Genomic DNA, 18,719 nt, shown 5'->3' on the forward strand with positions numbered 1-18,719 from the left:
ACCAAGGTATGCAGAAGAGCATCTCCGAACCTTGAAGTAGATTGGCTACAGCAGCAGAGGACCACACTAGAGTCTAGACATAAAATATACTGTCCTCAAGTGGCCTCCACACTTAATCCACTTTTGGGATGTGGAGGAGTGGGAGACTCACATCATTGATGTACAGCTGATCAATGTGCAGTAACTGTATGATGTCATCATGTCAACATGGATCACAATGTCTGATCAATGTTTTCAGCACCTTGTTGAATCTATGCCACAAAGAATTAAAGCAAAAGCTCAAGCAAAGTGTACCTAACAAGTTAGCCAGTGAGTGTATTTAGCATTAGCATATTTAGCACTTGTGTAATCATGAATACTATCATCAGTATAGGAGAGCAATAGGGTTGTTTACATTATTATTACTACATTACCTTAATCATTATTACAAAACAACAACAACAAAAAACAAACAAACAAAGTAGATAAATCACATGGCCTAAACATCAACACTGTCAGATCAAATAAAATTCAATAAACATTTCCCAGCCATTTCCACAGACAGAGCCAGTTGTTAAGGACATTAATATCCACTGCTGATATCAGCAATTGCTTTGTTACATCTCTTTAGTTGTTTCCCAGTCATTAGTCTGAGACCTGTCACTTGAGGAAATGTAACAGGGAGGAGTAAAAATGTAATTGTTCCATAATCAGGCCTTAGGAAGTCCCTTTAGTTAAAACTGCCTCTAGTAACTTTTATTTTATAAAGCTTCACAGCAGGCAGATGGACGGAGGTCTGCTGAATGATGGAGAGGACAGACAAGCTCTGGGCGTCTAGTCTGGTTCTTATCTGCTCTGCCGGCTCTTTTCCCAGTCCAGCCCCGATAACCCAGGTCGACTAGCAAAATACAGGATATGACCCAGTAACCTTGAATGGCAGCAGGGGAGTTCTAGTGTTTTATTAGGGAAGGTCTTTTCTGTAAACCTTTCTAAAAGGCCGAACTTCTTCAGGAGCTTGACGTTTGTGCTTCGCTACAGTGTTAGAAACAAAAAGGTACTCGAAATAACTTTAAACCAAAAACAGAGTAATTTTTGTTGTAAAACAAGACAGATGACAGATTTATTTTTGCACTTTTATTTATTTATTTTTTTTTATTCACAAATTAATGCACCCGGCATGTGTGAACTTCACTTAGCTAAGCTTACAACAGAGCCACACTCTTCCGTACCAGATAGAGCTTTCTGTGCAAGTCCAGACGGGGAACAGGCGCAGATGTTAAACGGTTCGGGGTTTGTCGGCCACTCTTGCAGGGGAAACTCATCACCCTCCTGTTGTTTTGCTGTCGCTTTGCTCCAGTGTGCATTTGCTGCTTCAAAATCCCACTAGAAAATAAGAACATGTCAAAGTAATCGTACAAAGAATTATAGCAAAGTCATATAAACAGCTAATATTCTGAGACTAATGTGTCTGCTATGCTAAAAAAGCATTTGGTGATAATCACATGGCACATATGATATATTAATGCACCCTAATGTTGATTTAAGACACAAAGTATTTATTGATGAATTGGGAGGCAGCTCAGAAGTGTACCATACACTAAGTGTTCCTTAGTTTTCTAGGGGGGCTCCTCAATGGTGGTCGTGTTGAATCATGCCCCATGAGAGCGTCAACTCGACACCTACAACACAGGTCTTGTATTGTTCACACAGTGACATTCCTGGCCAGCAAGAGTCAAACAACAGACTATAAACATCTCCCAAAATAGCAGAGGGTACTGGCCCCCTATAGACAAGGCAACCATTTTGCACCACTTCCTAGGCAGACAGACCCAGCCCACTGTTGGTCTTTAATCAAAGATCCTTTACAGCAGAACAATTGGACCACATGGCAAATCTCAAACAATTCCACCCATCACTGTAGCCCTTAGCCTCAGCTCAGCCAAGAACCAGAACTCAGCAGTAATGTGCGTGAAACACAGCACAATGGAGGTTTCAAGCTGCCGGCTGAGGCGACTGTCCAATTATCAGGATCACATGTAAAGTAGGAAAAGCCACTCATTTAAATACTTCAAAAAAATGCTCTGTAATCTTTGTTTTAGTTCCCAGTTTGCTTTAAGGCTGTTAGGAAGTTAGGTAACCAAATAAAAAGTAAAAGATTCACTGATAGACCTGAACTCCTCTGGAGCTCTTTGTAATCAGGATTAAACATTAGACACAAAGTCATCTTGGAAACTTTCTAAGATCGAGTAAAGAGCGTCAGTAAATTCCAAGTGCATCAGACAGAAACGGCCCAGCTAAACTTTAAATTGCCTCCTGTTGTCTTTGTGAAGATTAAGCTGAGTGTTCACAGCCAAACAAAGTTATACTTTGTCACATTCAGCATATACTTACACTTTTCCAAATCGCCTTTACTTCTCTAACAAACCAACTGTGCTAAAAGGGCATTCATGTCTTTTGTTTTTTCCTGTTTGGTGAACAGTATCAACCTGCGATTGTTTGTGCTTGCACCATTTGCCTTTGTTTCTGATTAAATGACATCCTCCATAGCCTGGCTTTCTAGTAAGGGAGTTTTTATGAGCATAAAGGCCTGACAAAGAAAAAAAAAAAAAAAACACTTGGAATTTGAATCCTCTTGCAAACTCAGACTGTGTCTTTCAAAAAAGAGAAAACTATATAAATATGAACTGTTCTCTAAAATAAGACTAGTGAAGATTTGATACTTGGCTCAGCTATACACTGCAGAAAACTAAAATACAAAACACTGAGCTTGCACTCAGAAAACCACATGCCCACGCACATCTCTCCATAGACTTCAACTTTTCTGTCCAATAAGAACATGCTGACTATTGTCTCCTTATAAGAACGTCTGAGGGCTGTCTTCTGACTTACTTCCCCCAAAGTCACATGTGCAAAGCACTAAGCATAGTTGCACTATTACGTCTGCTTATGAATTCTTCTGACTGCTGTATTTTCATACGCAGACAGTCAATACCATTCCTTTATAATAAAGGATCTCAATCCTAAAGTGGCACTAAAACATAGGTCTTGAAGCAATTTTGTCAGTGCCATTCTTATTCACCATTTCCACAAGCTGACTCCAGACCCTCTGCCTTATGATAATGAGTCAAAATATAATGAGTCATGAACTCATTACCTCTTTAGGAACTTCACCACTGCTGTTGTGCAACTGACTCAATAGCTTAAACTCATAAAAAGACTGATACTAACAGAATCAGGTCATCACAGCAGTTCATGCAAGGTGGCGTGACACAAAGGGTTATGTTCATTCATATTTTTATAACAGCCATGCACACTATCCAGCATACAAACATGCTGTCACCACCTAGTGGCACTTTGGAATAACTACATATTATAGCTATCCTTTACACGGTGAGAACTGACATCTGATGTATTAAGATTACCAGCTTTTTGAAAATATATCATAGCTTTAGAGAGAGGGGGAGAAATGCTTATTTAGTGATAAATTTGATTCATTTCTTAATTTAAGTGATTGTATCCAAGTAGTCCAACTCACCTCCAGATCCGAGCTGACCGGCGAGGAGTCACAGGATGTGTCTGTGGAGCAGAAGCCGTCGGCTCTGATCGCTTCAACCCTCCTGCTGAGAGGCTCGCTTCCCACATCTCCCCTGGGTGACGTCACCTTCTCGAGGGGCATTTTCAAAAATGAAAGCACATCTAGTATTTGAAGAATAACGGCGTGCAGTAAAGAGTTCCTATCAAACAAACTGCTGTTGTAAAAATGTAGTGTCACAACAGATTCTTTGCTTACTTTTCTCGCAGGTTGACTGTTGACATCCATGTATTGGCCCACCTCTCTCATCTTCTGGAGATTTTTTAACTTTGAAGAAAAAGAATAGTATTATAATCACACCAATGCTTTAGTTAACAAACACTATTAGAAGAACAATGCTAATAGTGTTTGTTGCAGAACAATGCCTGCATAGTGCTACTTCCAGATAACTTAATCCATACAAGAAAGCAGTAAGTAAAAGTCCAATATTATCAGTATTATGGTAAAAAGCATGTTTATTATGGAAGTCTGATTGAGAACAAGCTATTAAATTCACTCTGAGAAATCCGAGAAGCAGCCTTGCGCACACAATAACAAAAAAGTGGTATGATTAAACAAAACAAGCTTACTTTTGTTTGTGCTGATGAAGGAATTTGCTCTTTTGTCTGTCTCTTCATGGCAGTGTTATTCTTTGCAGGGCGCCGTGAACCACCTAAAAGGCGCTCTGTATCTGCAAAAAGTCTCATAGCCTTCTTGCTGGAGCCTCTCTTGCACCAATGAGTAATTGCAATCTGACATGACAGGTTAAAGGTCAACAAACCACACCACAGCATGACTGGCACAGACTCAAGCAAATCACCTAAATCTAGATGTAATGAACAGTAGCCCCGGTTTTAGTGAGAATCCACACTCACCATCAATTTTGTTAGGTACACATGTTCAGCTACTTGTTATTGGAAGTATCTAATCAACCAATCACAGCAGCAACTTCATGCATTTAGACATGGTCAAAATGACCTGCTGAAGTTCAGACTGAGCGTCAGAATGGGAAAGGAAGGCGATTTAAGTCACTTTGAATGTGGCATGGTTGGTGCCAGATGGGGTGGTCTGAGTATTTCAGAAACTGCTGATCTACCAGGAGTTTCCCACACAACTATCTGGTTTACAGAGAATGGTCAGAGAAATAAACAGTGACTCAAATAACAGTCAGTTGTCACAGTCTAGGCAAGCAGAAGAGGATCTCTGAATGCACAGTAGCTTTGGAATGTGGTGGAACAAAAGCTTCACATCATGGATGTAGGGCTGACAAATCTGCAGTAACTGTGTGATGCAATCACATCAATATGGACTCAAACGTCTGAGGAATGTTTCCAGCACCTTGTTGAATCTATGACACAAAGTTCTGAAGGCAAAATGAGGCCCGACCCCGTACTAGCAAAATGAGTTGTGAATCTCTACACAGTTTGAGTGATGCGTGGTCACACTTACTGTGTAAGGATACAAGAAGGTCTAGAGTCACACAGCCTGCTGATGACAGAAGCCATGGCATTGCTCTCATAAGAAATCTAAACTGAGTGTCACAGAGGAGTATGGCTGCAGTGTAGAGGGCACCAGCCAGTGAGCACAACAGTCCAGAGAAAATGGCAGTGTGGGTCACTTTATGTCCATTGCACTAAAAGGAAGAATACAAATAACACTAGGAACTTTATTAGAACAGTAACATGATTTTAAGTGAATGGTTTGTCACTTACTACTCTGCAGAGTTTGGGGATCCTGGAGGTACAGGCTATGACAAAAGACAGCAGCCCCAGTAGGTAACCCACGATTTCAGTGTTGTCCTACAGACAGACGGTTTTCAGATGCAGCAGAAAGACATTTAGAGTAGCTGCAGAATGGCAATTCAAAAACAACAAAACAACCCAGGTGACAGCACTCATACACATGTATCCCTTTGTGTAACCACACCATTGAAGAACTCCAGCTGGAGACTTGAAGGACGACATGTAGCAGCGTCCTCCCTTTGACGGGCTGCAGTGCTGAAGTATGGGAGACACTGGACTTCAGAAAACCTCCTGCAACTACCATCAAGACACACACTGCTAGGAGATGCTGTCTCCTCCTCCTCTTCATCATCCTCAGCCTTTTTTCTGAGAGAGAACACCAGAGAGGACGGTTACAGTTAGAAAGCATTTCAATAGGTCCCCTGTTCATTTGTATGGTTATCTGCAGCGCCTCTCTGATAATTGTACCTACTGTTTTGCCAAAAGGGTTTGGTCGGCTGGATGACAATATTTAAACACCTGTGCTACCTTGCTGCTGCACTTTGAATAATGCACAATTGCTAAATTGTTTGGGAATGATAAGGTTTGCATCATTAAGATATGGAATTTTCTTAATCATACCTGCTTTCGAATTCCAACACAGGAACACTGGAAAGCACCACAAAATACAGTTCACAAAATCCACAGCGGCAGCAAAAGCACCCATTAAAATCTGCAGAGAGGGCAGCGATAAGGAGTTACAGTATTTTAATGCATAAATAAAGTGAAAATACTTGGTTACACGTAGAACTGTGCTACCTGTATATGCAGCTGCCTGGACAGGATGGCTCCAGTTGTACTGCACAGGTTACCGATGAAGCAGTAGAAGAAAACCGCGGTTTCTCCCGGATTTTCTCCCCGAATTTTGCACCTCTGATACACGAACCTTCACAGTTACCACAGGTCAATGTTAGATATGTTTTAAATGAATGAGGCCGGTGGGTGATTAATGATAATCTACTTACAGGAGACATGATAGCAGCAAAAGCAGCGCAGAAAGAAAGGTGAGACCAACAGGGACGCAAAGTGTGTCTGCGTCACGGGACAAACAGGTGTTAAGTGAATCCACGCAAAAATCAACCAAACTAGTCAGGAAATAGTCTGATCTTTCCCCGACTTGACCATCCGCGATGTGCGCACTTTTCTTCATTTTAAGTGCAAATGCTCAGCGACAATCCGCAGAACCGATCAGAAACTGAGCCATGCTCCTAGTGGAATATGCACATTTGACTTATTGCTCATCAAAAGCACAGCGGCAGCTCTCCAAACGGCCCGCACGCGGCAGGGAGGGGCTTACCTGTGCCACCTGTCATATATGGAAATACGTTCAAAGGCACAAGTGAATATGTGGATTTTACGCTCTTTCTGTATTTAGAGATGCCAAAAAATAAATCATCATCCATTTATTTAAAGAGGCGCGTTCATTTGTAGCTACGATCAGGAGCATTGCGTGTACCTTAGTCCATTTCAGGAATCTTACACTTGATCACAGTGACCGCTTGCCAAAAAACGACTGCAAATTGTTGTCAATGAGTTGTTGGGCTATGATCTGTCAAGCATATCTCTCATGAATGATAACAAGTGATTTTGAGCCACAAAGCACGTTCCTGTCACAAATGTAGAAGCTGCAGTCTGTTTTTGGCAAATTGACTTTTATATATATATCCTTTATTTATCCAAGTCTCAGCAGAAATCTCACCAAATATCACATACAGCTGTTCTTTCAATACATTTAAAGTGGTCAAAAAGGATTGGATCGATTATAATTTAGAACACAGATTAGCTACAATAACAGAGTCATAGAAATACTCGAAAAACAGCTAATGTCTTTGCTTTATACATAAACCCTTCATAAATCAGGCTGATTTCAGTCTATCTACCAATATAAGTAAAGACATTAGACATAAAAAACAGAAACATCAGAAATCACTGCCACAGGTTAGGGGTGTTTGTGATTATTTATTGTATATTATTAATTTTACACTCATGGGAGTTCCCACTTGTTCCCAGGTTTACAACATTTTGTAGCTTGTAGCTATTCTGTGATGGTAAGAAAATCAACTCCAAATTTATTATCTGGTTGATAAATACTCAAAGACAGTAAGAATTAGAAAAGCTCTCAGATGCTTAGACACCTACAACCCTCATGCACTTCTTCAACCTCCTAGGACCTGGCGTCCACATATGTGGACATCACATTATATATATATTATAGGGGTGGCTATAGCTCAGGCAGCTGGCTCCCCAGTTTGCATGCCAAATATCCTTGGGCAAGATACTAACCCAGGGGTGGGCAATCTCAGTCCACGAGGGCCGGTGTCCCTGCAGGTTTTAGATGTGTCCTCGAACCAACACAGCTGATTTAAATGGCTAAATTAGCTCCTCAACATGCTCTGAAGTTCTCCAGAGGCCTGGTAACGAACTAATCATGTGATTCAGGTGTGTTGACCCAAGGTGAGATCTAAAACCTGCAGGGACACCGGCCCTCGTGGACTGAGATTGCCCACCCCTGTACTAACCCCTACTTGCTCTCCGATGCATCCATCGGAGTATGAATGTGTATGAATGATAGTTAGAAAGCAGTCCCTGTATAGATAATAGTGCTCGTGTGAATGGGTGTGTATGGGGTTAATGCGGCGTGTTGTATAGAGTGCTTTGAGTACTCCAGGAGACTAGAAAAGCGCTATATAAGAACCAGTCCATTTTACATTTTGGGTTGTCTAGACTAAAATACCAAATTTTGCTGTACAAGGGCCTGATATCCACTTACGAGGATGTTATACTGCCTCTGTTCGATCGAAATTTAAAGCCAATGTCCTCATGAGTGGATCTCATTTTTCTTAGAAACAAAAATCGGGTATAAAAAAAATAAAAATCAAAATCACATCATTCTTTGTTTTTACATTCATCAGGTCCCAATCAGCCCAGAGCAAGGAGAAATTAAAAATGCATCCCATGAAGGAGTTCGGGTCTTAGAGTTGGCAAAATTTAACTTATTCAGATTACAAAACTTGCTATTGCATAGTCTTCTATTACAAATACAAAATATTGTATTTACACTGAAGCATTAATTAATATATTGTTATGGAAATATGACAAAAAAGTGGCACACCAACATGAAAGCATATGTTTATTCTACGTAACCCGGTTAAGTTACAAAGAGCATTGCTTTAAATGTATAAAAGTCAACATACAGTATTTTAACTGATTCATAGAGACTTTATGTGTCATCCTTGAATACAATTTTGGATGGTGAATCGATTGGTTGCTCTTTAACTGGTGATCAGCCTGACAGAGTGCACTGCACCATTTTGTTAAAACCAGAGCCGACAGATTATGCACCTCATTAGTTAATGTCATGACGGCCTGACTTTTCCACACTCACAGGATTAAAGGGGGCCTTCATCTACACAAAGCACTCAGAATTAATTCCCTTGGAATCACACATGAACTGTGCTTCAGGGTTTTTCCTAAAGTACAGTTCACAGATCTAAGTTGCTCAAATAAACTTAGATTTTCTGATCATAATCAGGCATCCAGATGCTTAGTAACCCGCCGCACTTTCTCCTTCTTGTTCCTGTTGCCGTGTTTTTTCCAGGGTTTGCCCACTGCCATCTCTGATTCAGCTTTGCCTGGACCCACAGGTCCACTGCCTGGTTTGTAGCCCATCACAGACTGAATTCCTTTGGAGAGTGCCCGCACGTTCTCCTAAACAGAGAGGTTCATCATCAACAAAAAGAAAAAATCATTTAACTTCATAATAAACTGCTCCTCTGCTGCAGACACACTTTATATTACCAAAAGTGTTCACCCGTCTGCCTTCACACTCATGTGAACTTGAGTGACATCCCATTTTTAATCCATAGAGTTTGATATGATGTCCATCCAACCTTTGCAGCTATAACGGCTTCAACTCTTGTGGGAAGATTTTCCAGAAGGTTTAAGTGTGTTTATGGGAATTTTTGACCATTCTTCCAGAAGTGGATTTGTGAGATTACCACTGAGCTGCTGTCATTCCCAGTGGCTTCCACATTGTTATAATACCACTAAGAGTTAAGTGTGGAATATTTATTAGTGAGGAAATTTCACAACTAGCATTTGATCCCTGGAATTCACTGAGCTCCTGAGAGCATCCCATTCTTCCACAAATGGTTCTGGTAATATAGCTTATATTACAACATCTACTGACCAAAAATAAGAGATCAGCAGGAATAATTTACCTGATGGAAAAAGTTCTTGTCAACCACGTTTTCGATTCTCTTAATTTTGTGTTGTCTGTTCATTACTGTGGAGAGGTCACTGCTGTCTGAGTCTCTCTTCTCAAACTTTTTGTGCTGCGGCTGGAAGTCTTCAGGTTTTATATGTGGAGGGGGATGGCAGTACAGAAGCTTGCCCTGTAAGGAAAAGAGCTATGTTAGGCAAAGGACGTTGTAAACATGATGCATAATTGACTGGTAACTGGTTAAATCAACAAATTCAGTGGTTACAAGAGAACAGCTACACCTTACAAAAGACTGAAGACCTCCACAGTCTGCTTAAACACATAGCCGAACCACAAGAGATGTGCTACAGCTACACTGTTTAACGCTGTAGGTGACAGAGCTGAGCCAAGATGAAAATAACTTATTTATCTCTCCTAGAATTTACATCTGTTTTTTCCTCTCACTTTGTAAGGCTAAACATTTCATTAATGACCCACACTCACTCAACCACAGTCCAAAATTAAAAAGTAAACACAAGCAACATAACTGTGTTTTTTTTCCAACCCACAACAGTTTGCAGTTGTGAACTTACGCTCACATAATCCTTCAGGACGTAGCGGGCCGATCTGGACTGATCGGGCTGGCCGTGCGACGTCATGAAACCTCTCATATCTGAAACAGACAAAAAAGAAAAGGCTATGTTATAAAACAAAGAAATTACATCAAGGGGAAAGACAGCTAGCAGCATCTAAGGGTGCCACAGTGAGGTGACAGTATCACAATTTGAGCTAGGGACCTCTGATCAAAGAGGAACACAATACATAAAATTAAATCTATAAAATAGATTTTTTTTAAAGAATCTAAGATGGTTTACTCTCTCGAGTCGTACATATTTCACCTATTGTTAATCTATTCTATCCAGACTCATGATAAATGTCTATTAGCCTCACATCCATACGCCATCAGCAGCTCTTCCGCAGTGGGCGGTCTGTCAGGGTCTTCATCTTCCCGCGGTCTGATAATATTGATGCCATACGTGCCTTCTAACACATGCCGAGGGATCATCTGACATATGTGACCAACCTGTTAAGAACTACATGTCGTAAGCATCAGAATCAATTACAAAGCAGAACAGGCAGAGTCTAGCTTTCTGTCACGTAAAGGATATGAGTGAGATCGCAGGTACGTGGTCTCTCATCTGGTCTATGGGCAGAATCCCAGAGCAGATCATCTCAGCTTTGGTAGAAACGAAGGAGGGCATGACCAGACCTGGGCAGTCACAGAGACACAGGCCTGGCTCCACATACAACGTCTGTCATAAATGTGAAAAACAAAAACACACAAAAAACACATTCATAATCATAATCATCCATCCATCCTTTTTCAGGGGCGCAAGGGGGGGGGGGGGCTGGAGCCTATCCCAGCTGTCTTAGGGCAAGAGGCAGGGTACACTCTGGACAGGTCGCCAGTCTGTCGCAGGTCTAACATCATTATTATAATATCATTATTATTATTATTATTATTATTATTATTATTAAGCTTCTTGCTGGTGGAATCCCTAACCTGCATTTGTGCAGTAAGTACCTACCTGAAAGTGTTTAGTGTGTCCAGGAGTGGCTGAGACAGAAACCTTCTTGTTCCTCAGAATAGTGTTGATGGTTGAACTCTTTCCCACATTAGGATACCCGACCTGTTGGTTCCACCACATAATGAACATTTAATTGCTTTAAAATAACTCATACTGATGAAAGTGTGGAGCTTCTTCCCCGACTATGAATCCAATTAAAATGTTTCCTGTACCTACGATTCTTGTAAAACGTTAAAAAGCACTCCTGGTGAATTCTGCAAAGTGGTTCAAACGCTCTTACTAAATACAAATATACAACTTGATCCCAAAATTCAAAGGCGGTGTGGCTATGGCATGCAATTTATGCTAGACTGACAGATAGATGGTCCTTTTACTCACCAGTCCCACTGTCAGCTGCCCTTCTTTAACCCTGGAGCCGTTGTGAACAGCCTTGAACATTTCCAGCAGCTCATCCTTGCGCAGCAGATGGCTGGAGTTGTGGAAAGATGCATTGGATGAACCAGCAGTCTCTCCCTCTGCTTCTTCCTCGCCTTCTGAACAGGTCTTCCAGTCCTCCTCATCTATGCTTACCTCTTCCTGCTCTTCCTCTATGTCACTCTGTTCTCCCCCTTTGTACTCATCCTCCTTATTCTTTACCTCTTCCTCTCCATCTGCACCTTTCTGACTAGCGTCTTCTTTAATTTGCCGTCCTCCTTCTTCTGGATCACTCTCTTCACACTCTGGATCGGCCATCTCCATGCCCTGTGAGGGGACAAGTTTCTGCACTATTTTTCACTGGGATTAAAGACGGCAGGATGATGCCAAAAGGTGACTTTTTCTTCAGTACAATAAATTATCTGTTCCCTAAAAAAAATACAAGTGCATCACAGTTCAGAGAAGAGAGAAAGGTTCATCAAGCTTTCGCGCTCTCACCTTTTCCTCTGCATCCAGCCTGTTGCCTTCAGCCAGAGCAGACCAGAAAACTGCCCTCAGCCCCTCTTTCTCAAAGTATTTGGCCCAGACTCGCCTCTGCTCCCTGGTCAGTAGGTCAGCTTTGTTCACCAGAAGCATGTTCACCTTATGCTCTGAAACTTCTTTAACATAGGACTCCTGGTGCCACACAACCAGAGAATTATTACAATCACTGCAGTACAGTTTAAACGTACGTAATGATGGATATAAAGCAAATGTCGACAGATGAAATATGCAAAATGATTAAACAAAGTGCAATTATTTTCATATATGAAACCAGATTTCTATCATCTGTCCACTATTTAAATAAAGCACTTACAAGGTCCAGACATCTGAACAGCATAGGATTTCTGGCATCAACAATTTGAACAATGACGTCACTAAAAAAAGAAAGAAAAGAAAAATGCAAAAGATAAAGAAATGTTTTTGTTTTGTTTTTTTCCTTTAGCATCACATAATGAGAACAGATTCCTCAGGAAATGTGAAATGCTGTTGATTTGGGTTCTACCTCCTCTCAATCACTCTCCACAGCTGTCTCCAAAATTCAAGGTTTCTCTCAAACGGGGTGAGAATTAACTTCTGCTCCTCTTCCAGCCTTTGAAGAGAACACTTGTAATTAGATTACAGGCAACGATAATCCAGAACAAACGTATAATAAGTCATTAATTAGAAAATTTCGAATGGTTATCCCTACATTTGACTATCAATTTTTAATACCAAGAGAACAGAAAAGCTACATACTGTGCAAGTGCTCGTCTCCACTCCAAGAAGCTGTCTTTCTCTGTCTGCTGAAGCTCATCTGGACTCGTACTTTCATCCCAGTGGGGTCTTATAACAAGGAAAGACACAACAGATCTTATCAATGCAACACATTATTTATACGTTAGAAAAATTAAGCTGTAAAAACATATCTGCTCAAATCACCGTCTCGGAATTCTGAGGAAATGTTTGTTGTCTTCGTGCAGCTTCATCAGTTCGCTTTTCTCCTCAGCTGTTAATAAGCCCGCTCGAGCTTCTGCCGGCACAAACTTGATATTGAGCTTCTCTATGAAAACACAGAAATGAATGAAAGTGATTAGATTAACAAGCAGAATCAAAAAGGCAGATCTGCAGTGGAGATCACATAATATTTAAGACAAAAAATACTTAAAAACACAGGAAGAATTACTTCTGTTAGGTTTATATAAGCAAATATTGTGGACTAAAATTCGATGTGGAAGGCTCATTCCCAGTTATCGCAAACACTCGATTGCAGTTCTTGCTACCCAAGGGCAACCAGTTGCTAGGTTTATGGGGACAATTACTTTTCCACATAGAACCAGGCAGCTTTGATTCGTCTTTTTCCTTTAGTAAATGATGTCATCATTTAAATTAAATTTAAATTATCTTTGTCTAATTTATCATTTAATTTGTTGATGTCCTGAAATGTGCAAGTGTGACAAATATTCAAAAAATAAGAATTCAGTAATGGGGCAAATACTTTTTCACAGCACTGTAGTTTCCCATGTTTGATAAGTAAAAAAAAAAGAAACATACCTACAATTCACCTGAAAACTAAACATGAGTGAATCAAAGTGTTATTTACCTGCAACAAACTCTGTTCCTGCCAGTTCAGCTGTGGCCAGAAAGTCATCCATGGAACTTTGTTCTGTCACTGACTGCAGGTTCAGCCGCCCCCACTCGTAGCCATCATTCAGTTCACTGGTGTGGAGCTGAAAATATAAAGAAAAAACAATGACAACAAACTTTCAGCAGCTTGACCAGCAGTAAGTGCCTGTGAAAAAGCGTCCAGATTAAACAAAGCAGCTGTCACTGGGACATCATCGCCAAATAGCGGATCATTTTCACATCCTTGCATCCAAACCACCCTTTGACTTGTTCTAAAAATACTTGAGATTTTGTTAAAACAATGTCCCAGAAAAGTTAATCCCCATTACAAACGTACCCCAGTCATCTATTTATTTAAGTAATAGTCCTTGCTCATTAGTTCGTTTGCTCTAAAACAACAGCATCAGTAAATTTACATCCTGGTAAGCCAGTGTGGGGTAATCGTAACATTAATACTAACAGCTAAGTGGAATTAAAAAGGTTGAGTGGCATTTAAAAACGGGGTCACAACTGCTTAGGGGATGATACTGTATCACGAAGGGTCTCATATCTACATCTGTGATTATCTGAACACGTTTAACACTGTGTCATACCCAAGAGTCGCCCCTTTTGTTTCCCCGGCCTGCCTGGAGCCTCTCCTTGATCAGAGCTCTGCCCAGCACGGCTCCTCCGCCCGCCTTCTTCTTGCCCATAATAACCTCCGATGCTGTCACTTCACAAAACACAGGAGGAACACAAAACTGAAGAATACTGCGGTCAGCCACTCGCTTCAGAGACCCATGTGCACTGTCACTACCTACAGCCTTGTTGTCGTAAAAACCGGAAATGGAACAAACCAAACGATTAACATATCCGGACAATTAAATTAGTGTTGGACTTTAGAACCCATGTTATTTTATAAAACGCTACCCTTTATATTCTTTATACTGTTAATAAAATAAACTCTAAAACAGTGAGATACATTATCTTCTCATTTGTGTTATAAATACAGGCGGGAGAGTAGCTGTGGTACATTCCGGTTACACGCTCAGCGGTTAAATGTGCCCTGAAGAAACACCGACAGAAACAACATGAGTTCCTCGTGTCACACTTGGGAGTAATCGGGATTTTAGAATTAGATTAAATTAGAAAAGAGTATATCTGTACTGTGCGATACTTCTAAAGGCAAATTGCTTTCCATACTTTGGTATCGTTCCAATACAACGTAAATGCAGTACTACACATAGTTTTACCCTATAAAGACAGCTTAAATGGGAGAAAGCAGTGTGATTTATGAGATAATTCATCATTCTGAACACATTTTAATGACCACCTTTTAATGTCAACAATAATTAGTTAATGCAAGAAAAAAAACATAACTTTCAGACTATCCTGTATTTTGAAATTGTGTGTTTTGGAGAAATGTGCATGTCTCTAAAGAACTTTGCGTCAGCATCTGTTGTTTAGATGTGTTATGGGCTATAAATAAAATGACAGTCAGTACAAAAAGGTTCAGTCATTTTTCATAGTGCATGTTTGAGATATATTTTTCATTAACAAAACCACCAATAACGTATTTAACACCGTTCAGTGGGCTACATACTGAACTTAGAGGAGAGAAACAAAGTAACAATCCTATCTCCCTAGTATTGATTAGATACCAGTATCAGTGTTGGTATTGACAGTATCAATATCTGGACTGATCCTCCCGCCCCTGGGGTATATGGCCCTCTCAATCTGAGCTGTCCCTCAGATCGGGGTATAGTTAGAAGGGCAAGAGTGAGATGTTTTGGACACGTATTGGACATGTCCAAAACATTGGACAAATGGTGCTCAATATGGAGATGCCAGCCAGGAGGAAAAGAGGAAGCCCTCAGAGAAGATTCATAGTTGTAGTCAAGAAAGAAATGAAGAGCGCTGGCGTGACAGAGGAGGATGCTGGGAGTTGATTGAGATGGAGGCAGGTGATCTCCTGTGGAGACACCTAAGGTGAGCAGATGAAAGAAGAAGAGCAAAAACGTCCGTGTGTATTTGTGCTATGTTTTGCAAAATAACAAAATACATAAATAAAAGTAAAACATAAATCTCCTTCGACACAAAACATGGGCAATATAAAAAAAAAAAAATCGCACTTCCGAACAGAGCCAAAAGGGGGCAGCATGTAACAGAAGTTTCAAAGACAGCTGATCGAACTAACCTGGACCTGACAAATCCTAAACGCCGCTGTCCTCGGTGAGACTGTTAATTATGGATTAATCTATCAATTTAAACATAAATCTTTGCAAACAAATTAAAACCTTGAGGAACAAGTTTTTTAAACTTAAGAAATGCTAGAAAAAAACGGGACAATAAAAAAATATATGGATTTGTTTCTTTCCATTCAGTTGACATTTTATAACAGAACAATGTATTTATATCTTCACTTTACATGCATATACTCCTCCAGGAATATAGTTTCCAGGAATACTTTTCACTCTTCTTTCATGCAAAACTGAAGTTGCAGTTTATATTAACAGACGACTCTTAAACCGAGTTTTATAGCGCTCTATTATTAAATGTTGCATAATTGTTGAGTATAACTTAAAAATCTATAGATGTTTTCCCTTGTTTATAATCATTCGTGTTTTAGCACAAGAAACCACGAGCAAAGACGAACAGTTTACACTAACAGGTACTGTATCTTTTCACTTGGTTCAGTCCCCCCCTACAGTCATGCTGAAATGGTTTGTCCTTGCATATAAACTGTGAATCTCGTGCTGTCAGAGCAGACTGTACTCAGCACTACAATGACATAAAACGGGGGATGCTGCGATGGACAGGAGCACTTCAGAGGATGGACAGATGAAGTACGGTGTCTTTGCGTTTAGTTCACGTAGAGTAGCTCACACATGACCTGACAGGCAGTAGAACGCTTCTAGGATTTAGTAGTAATTAAAAAAAAGTTGTTCTCCTTTCTCTCTCAGTGCTGCTGTTGACTGGAAACAGCAGTAAAATGCTGCCTTGGAAGAAGAATAAGTTCGACCTGATTGAGGAAGACAAGCAGTCCAAGCAGAAGGGCTATGCGGTGAGTCTCAACTACTCGGCGCTCACCTCCTTCGCCAAGTCCTGCCCCGAGAGCGCACTCAACAGGGTGGGCAGCATGTTCAAGTCAAAGAGGAAAAAACTGAAGATCACCAGCGAAGATCCCACGTACACGGTGCTTTACCTGGGGAACGCTACCACGATCCAGTCCAAAGGAGACGGCTGCACGGACGTAGCGGTGAGCAAGATCTGGGGCAAAAGCGAGATGGGCAAGAACGGCACTAAGATGAGGCTGACCATCAGCTCCCAGGGCATCCGCATGGTGCATGTGGATGACAAGGCCAGGAGACCGGGACACTTGTACTTGCTGCACCGGATAACCTACTGCGTCGCAGACCCGCGGCTACCCAAGATTTTCGCTTGGATTTACAGGCACGAGATGAAGCACAAGGCCGTAATGCTGCGTTGCCACGCAGTGCTGGTGTCCAAGCCGGAGAAGGCAAAAGCCATGGCGCTGCTGCTGTACCAGACCTCGGCAACAGCCCTGGCTGAGTTTAAAAGACTAAAACGGAGGGACGATGCCAGGCACCAGCAGCAACAGCTCATAGGGGAACAAACCATCCCCTTGGTGCCTCTCAGGAAGCTGCTGAACGGACAGTGCTACTACAAACCCCCGGTGGAGCGCAGCCGGAGTGCACCAAAATTGGGCTCTATCACGGAGGACTTGGTGGGGGAGGAAGAGGAGGAGAAAGCAATGCACTTTGAGTGTGAGGACATTCTGGACACGGACAATGATTGTGTTGCCAATGGCAAACAAGAGTTGACTCAAATTATTAATGACTTGGGAGAGATGAGCATAGGAAACGACGTGCAGACGCTGAAAGCTGACCTCAGAGTCACCAGACTCCTCTCTGGTGAGAGCACAGGGAGCGAATCCTCCATAGAAAGCAACCAGGAGCCGCCACCACTAATCAATGGCTTTGATGAGGTAAAGGTGCAAGAAACTGCCTAAAAAACTTTGGGCATTTCTGGGCACTTGTAGCGCACCGTTCTGTTGAGCCACGATGTCTCCTTGAGAAACAGTTGCAAAGTTCTTGTTTGACATGTGCCACTGAGACTAATAATTGAGAGGACATAAACGTAATTTGGGGCAAAGCAGACAGACAGTTAGGCTACTGAACTAAGTTAAAAGATTGTGTAAACACAGAAACAAAGGAAAAAAAGGTATATCCATTTGAGAGACAACTTTAATGACAAATTCCCAGCGCGCCTTAGGACGCACGGCACTAATTCCATCTCTTTTGTTTAAGAGGATTTGCTGTAGCATCGAGCTTGTTTACTTGACGTTTTTTTCCTCACTTGAAAATATCATGTTTCTTCTGTAACATGCTCCAATCATCGCGATCCAGAAGCTCCCAAACATTCCTTAAAAAGAATTTAAAAAAGCAAATTTGTTTTCCATCAGGCTTCCTTTACAACCCCCATCAGGGCGCCTGCTCGTCACCTTTTTATTTCTGCACTGTTGCGACTTCATTGAAGTATTATTTTGACTACCATGTACATACGTTTGCTGGTATGTTGTCTGAAACATAAGTGTCTTATCTTTGCTGTGCAAAAGAAAAAAATACCTTTTATGTATTAAGATGTAAAGTAAGATGTTTTAAGTATAAATATGTTATTTTTTAAAATATAAATATATATATGTGGTTTGTTATGTGAAATTCAAAGAATTATCAATAAAAAAAGGAATTAAATGAATGTTTTATGTGAATTAATGCTGAAATACAAGTAGGACATCTTTTCTTTCAGCACTGTCTGATATGAACGGGGTTTACCTTGGGAGGCTCAAAATGAGGTCAGATTTGCCCTGCTGAATAAAAGTCACATGGAGGCTAAAAAGCATAACCCTAAACTTCTCATCAATATTATCTGTTACCACCAAGCTATTGGTGTGACTGTAAATGGGTATTTCATTTAATAGCCTTGAATTGATCTTTATCCCCGACCACCACCACCTTTTTTTTTTCTTTTTTCCCAAA

The 18,719-nt window shown here is 40.9% G+C and overlaps 3 protein-coding genes across 3 annotated transcripts; 1 reads left to right on the top strand and 2 right to left on the bottom strand.

Annotated features, from left to right (window-relative positions):
- Positions 1–1,133: 1,133 nt before the first annotated feature.
- On the bottom strand, positions 1,134–6,526 carry tmem44 (transmembrane protein 44). The gene is made up of 10 exons (XM_063496184.1): positions 6,297–6,526; positions 6,091–6,217; positions 5,914–6,004; positions 5,477–5,658; positions 5,263–5,349; positions 5,013–5,183; positions 4,141–4,302; positions 3,770–3,838; positions 3,515–3,640; positions 1,134–1,362 (listed from the first exon to the last, which is right to left on the bottom strand). The coding sequence occupies exons 1-10, from the start codon at positions 6,479–6,481 to the stop codon at positions 1,168–1,170; spliced, it is 1,395 nt and encodes a 464-aa protein (XP_063352254.1). The 5' UTR covers positions 6,482–6,526; the 3' UTR covers positions 1,134–1,167.
- Positions 6,527–7,730: 1,204 nt separating this feature from the next.
- Positions 7,731–14,487, bottom strand: lsg1 (large 60S subunit nuclear export GTPase 1). The gene is made up of 14 exons (XM_063496233.1): positions 14,274–14,487; positions 13,658–13,784; positions 12,997–13,117; positions 12,814–12,900; positions 12,581–12,667; positions 12,392–12,452; positions 12,034–12,210; positions 11,500–11,862; positions 11,122–11,223; positions 10,702–10,845; positions 10,484–10,607; positions 10,126–10,205; positions 9,552–9,725; positions 7,731–9,039 (listed from the first exon to the last, which is right to left on the bottom strand). The coding sequence occupies exons 1-14, from the start codon at positions 14,370–14,372 to the stop codon at positions 8,860–8,862; spliced, it is 1,926 nt and encodes a 641-aa protein (XP_063352303.1). The 5' UTR covers positions 14,373–14,487; the 3' UTR covers positions 7,731–8,859.
- A 1,946-nt stretch (positions 14,488–16,433) lies between these two features.
- fam43a (family with sequence similarity 43 member A) lies at positions 16,434–18,416 on the top strand. The gene is made up of 2 exons (XM_063496141.1): positions 16,434–16,505; positions 16,623–18,416. Coding segments are annotated over exons 1-2 (1,071 nt in total). The 5' UTR covers positions 16,434–16,504; the 3' UTR covers positions 17,693–18,416.
- The last annotated feature ends 303 nt before the right edge of the window (positions 18,417–18,719 follow it).

The sequence above is a fragment of the Pelmatolapia mariae genome, linkage group LG15 (assembly GCF_036321145.2).
Source record: "Pelmatolapia mariae isolate MD_Pm_ZW linkage group LG15, Pm_UMD_F_2, whole genome shotgun sequence".
Lineage (NCBI taxonomy): Eukaryota > Metazoa > Chordata > Actinopteri > Cichliformes > Cichlidae > Pelmatolapia > Pelmatolapia mariae.

What these genes read in the sequence shown, in the direction of transcription:
- tmem44 (XM_063496184.1), bottom strand. Translation starts at nt 6,481, where the DNA reads ATGAAGAAAAGTGCGCACATCGCGGATGGTCAAGTCGGGGAAAGATCA. An exon ending in TCCCCAAACTCTGCAGAGTA is followed by an intron (nt 5,184 to 5,262) that starts GTAAGTGACAAA and finishes TCTTCCTTTTAG; the next exon opens with TGCAATGGACATAAAGTGAC. An exon ending in ACAGTCAACCTGCGAGAAAA is followed by an intron (nt 3,641 to 3,769) that starts GTAAGCAAAGAA and finishes CCCCTCGAGAAG; the next exon opens with GTGACGTCACCCAGGGGAGA.
- lsg1 (XM_063496233.1), bottom strand. Translation starts at nt 14,372, where the DNA reads ATGGGCAAGAAGAAGGCGGGCGGAGGAGCCGTGCTGGGCAGAGCTCTG. An exon ending in TGGAGACGAGCACTTGCACA is followed by an intron (nt 12,668 to 12,813) that starts GTATGTAGCTTT and finishes TTCTCTTCAAAG; the next exon opens with GCTGGAAGAGGAGCAGAAGT. An exon ending in GGCTGGATGCAGAGGAAAAG is followed by an intron (nt 11,863 to 12,033) that starts GTGAGAGCGCGA and finishes GTCCCCTCACAG; the next exon opens with GGCATGGAGATGGCCGATCC.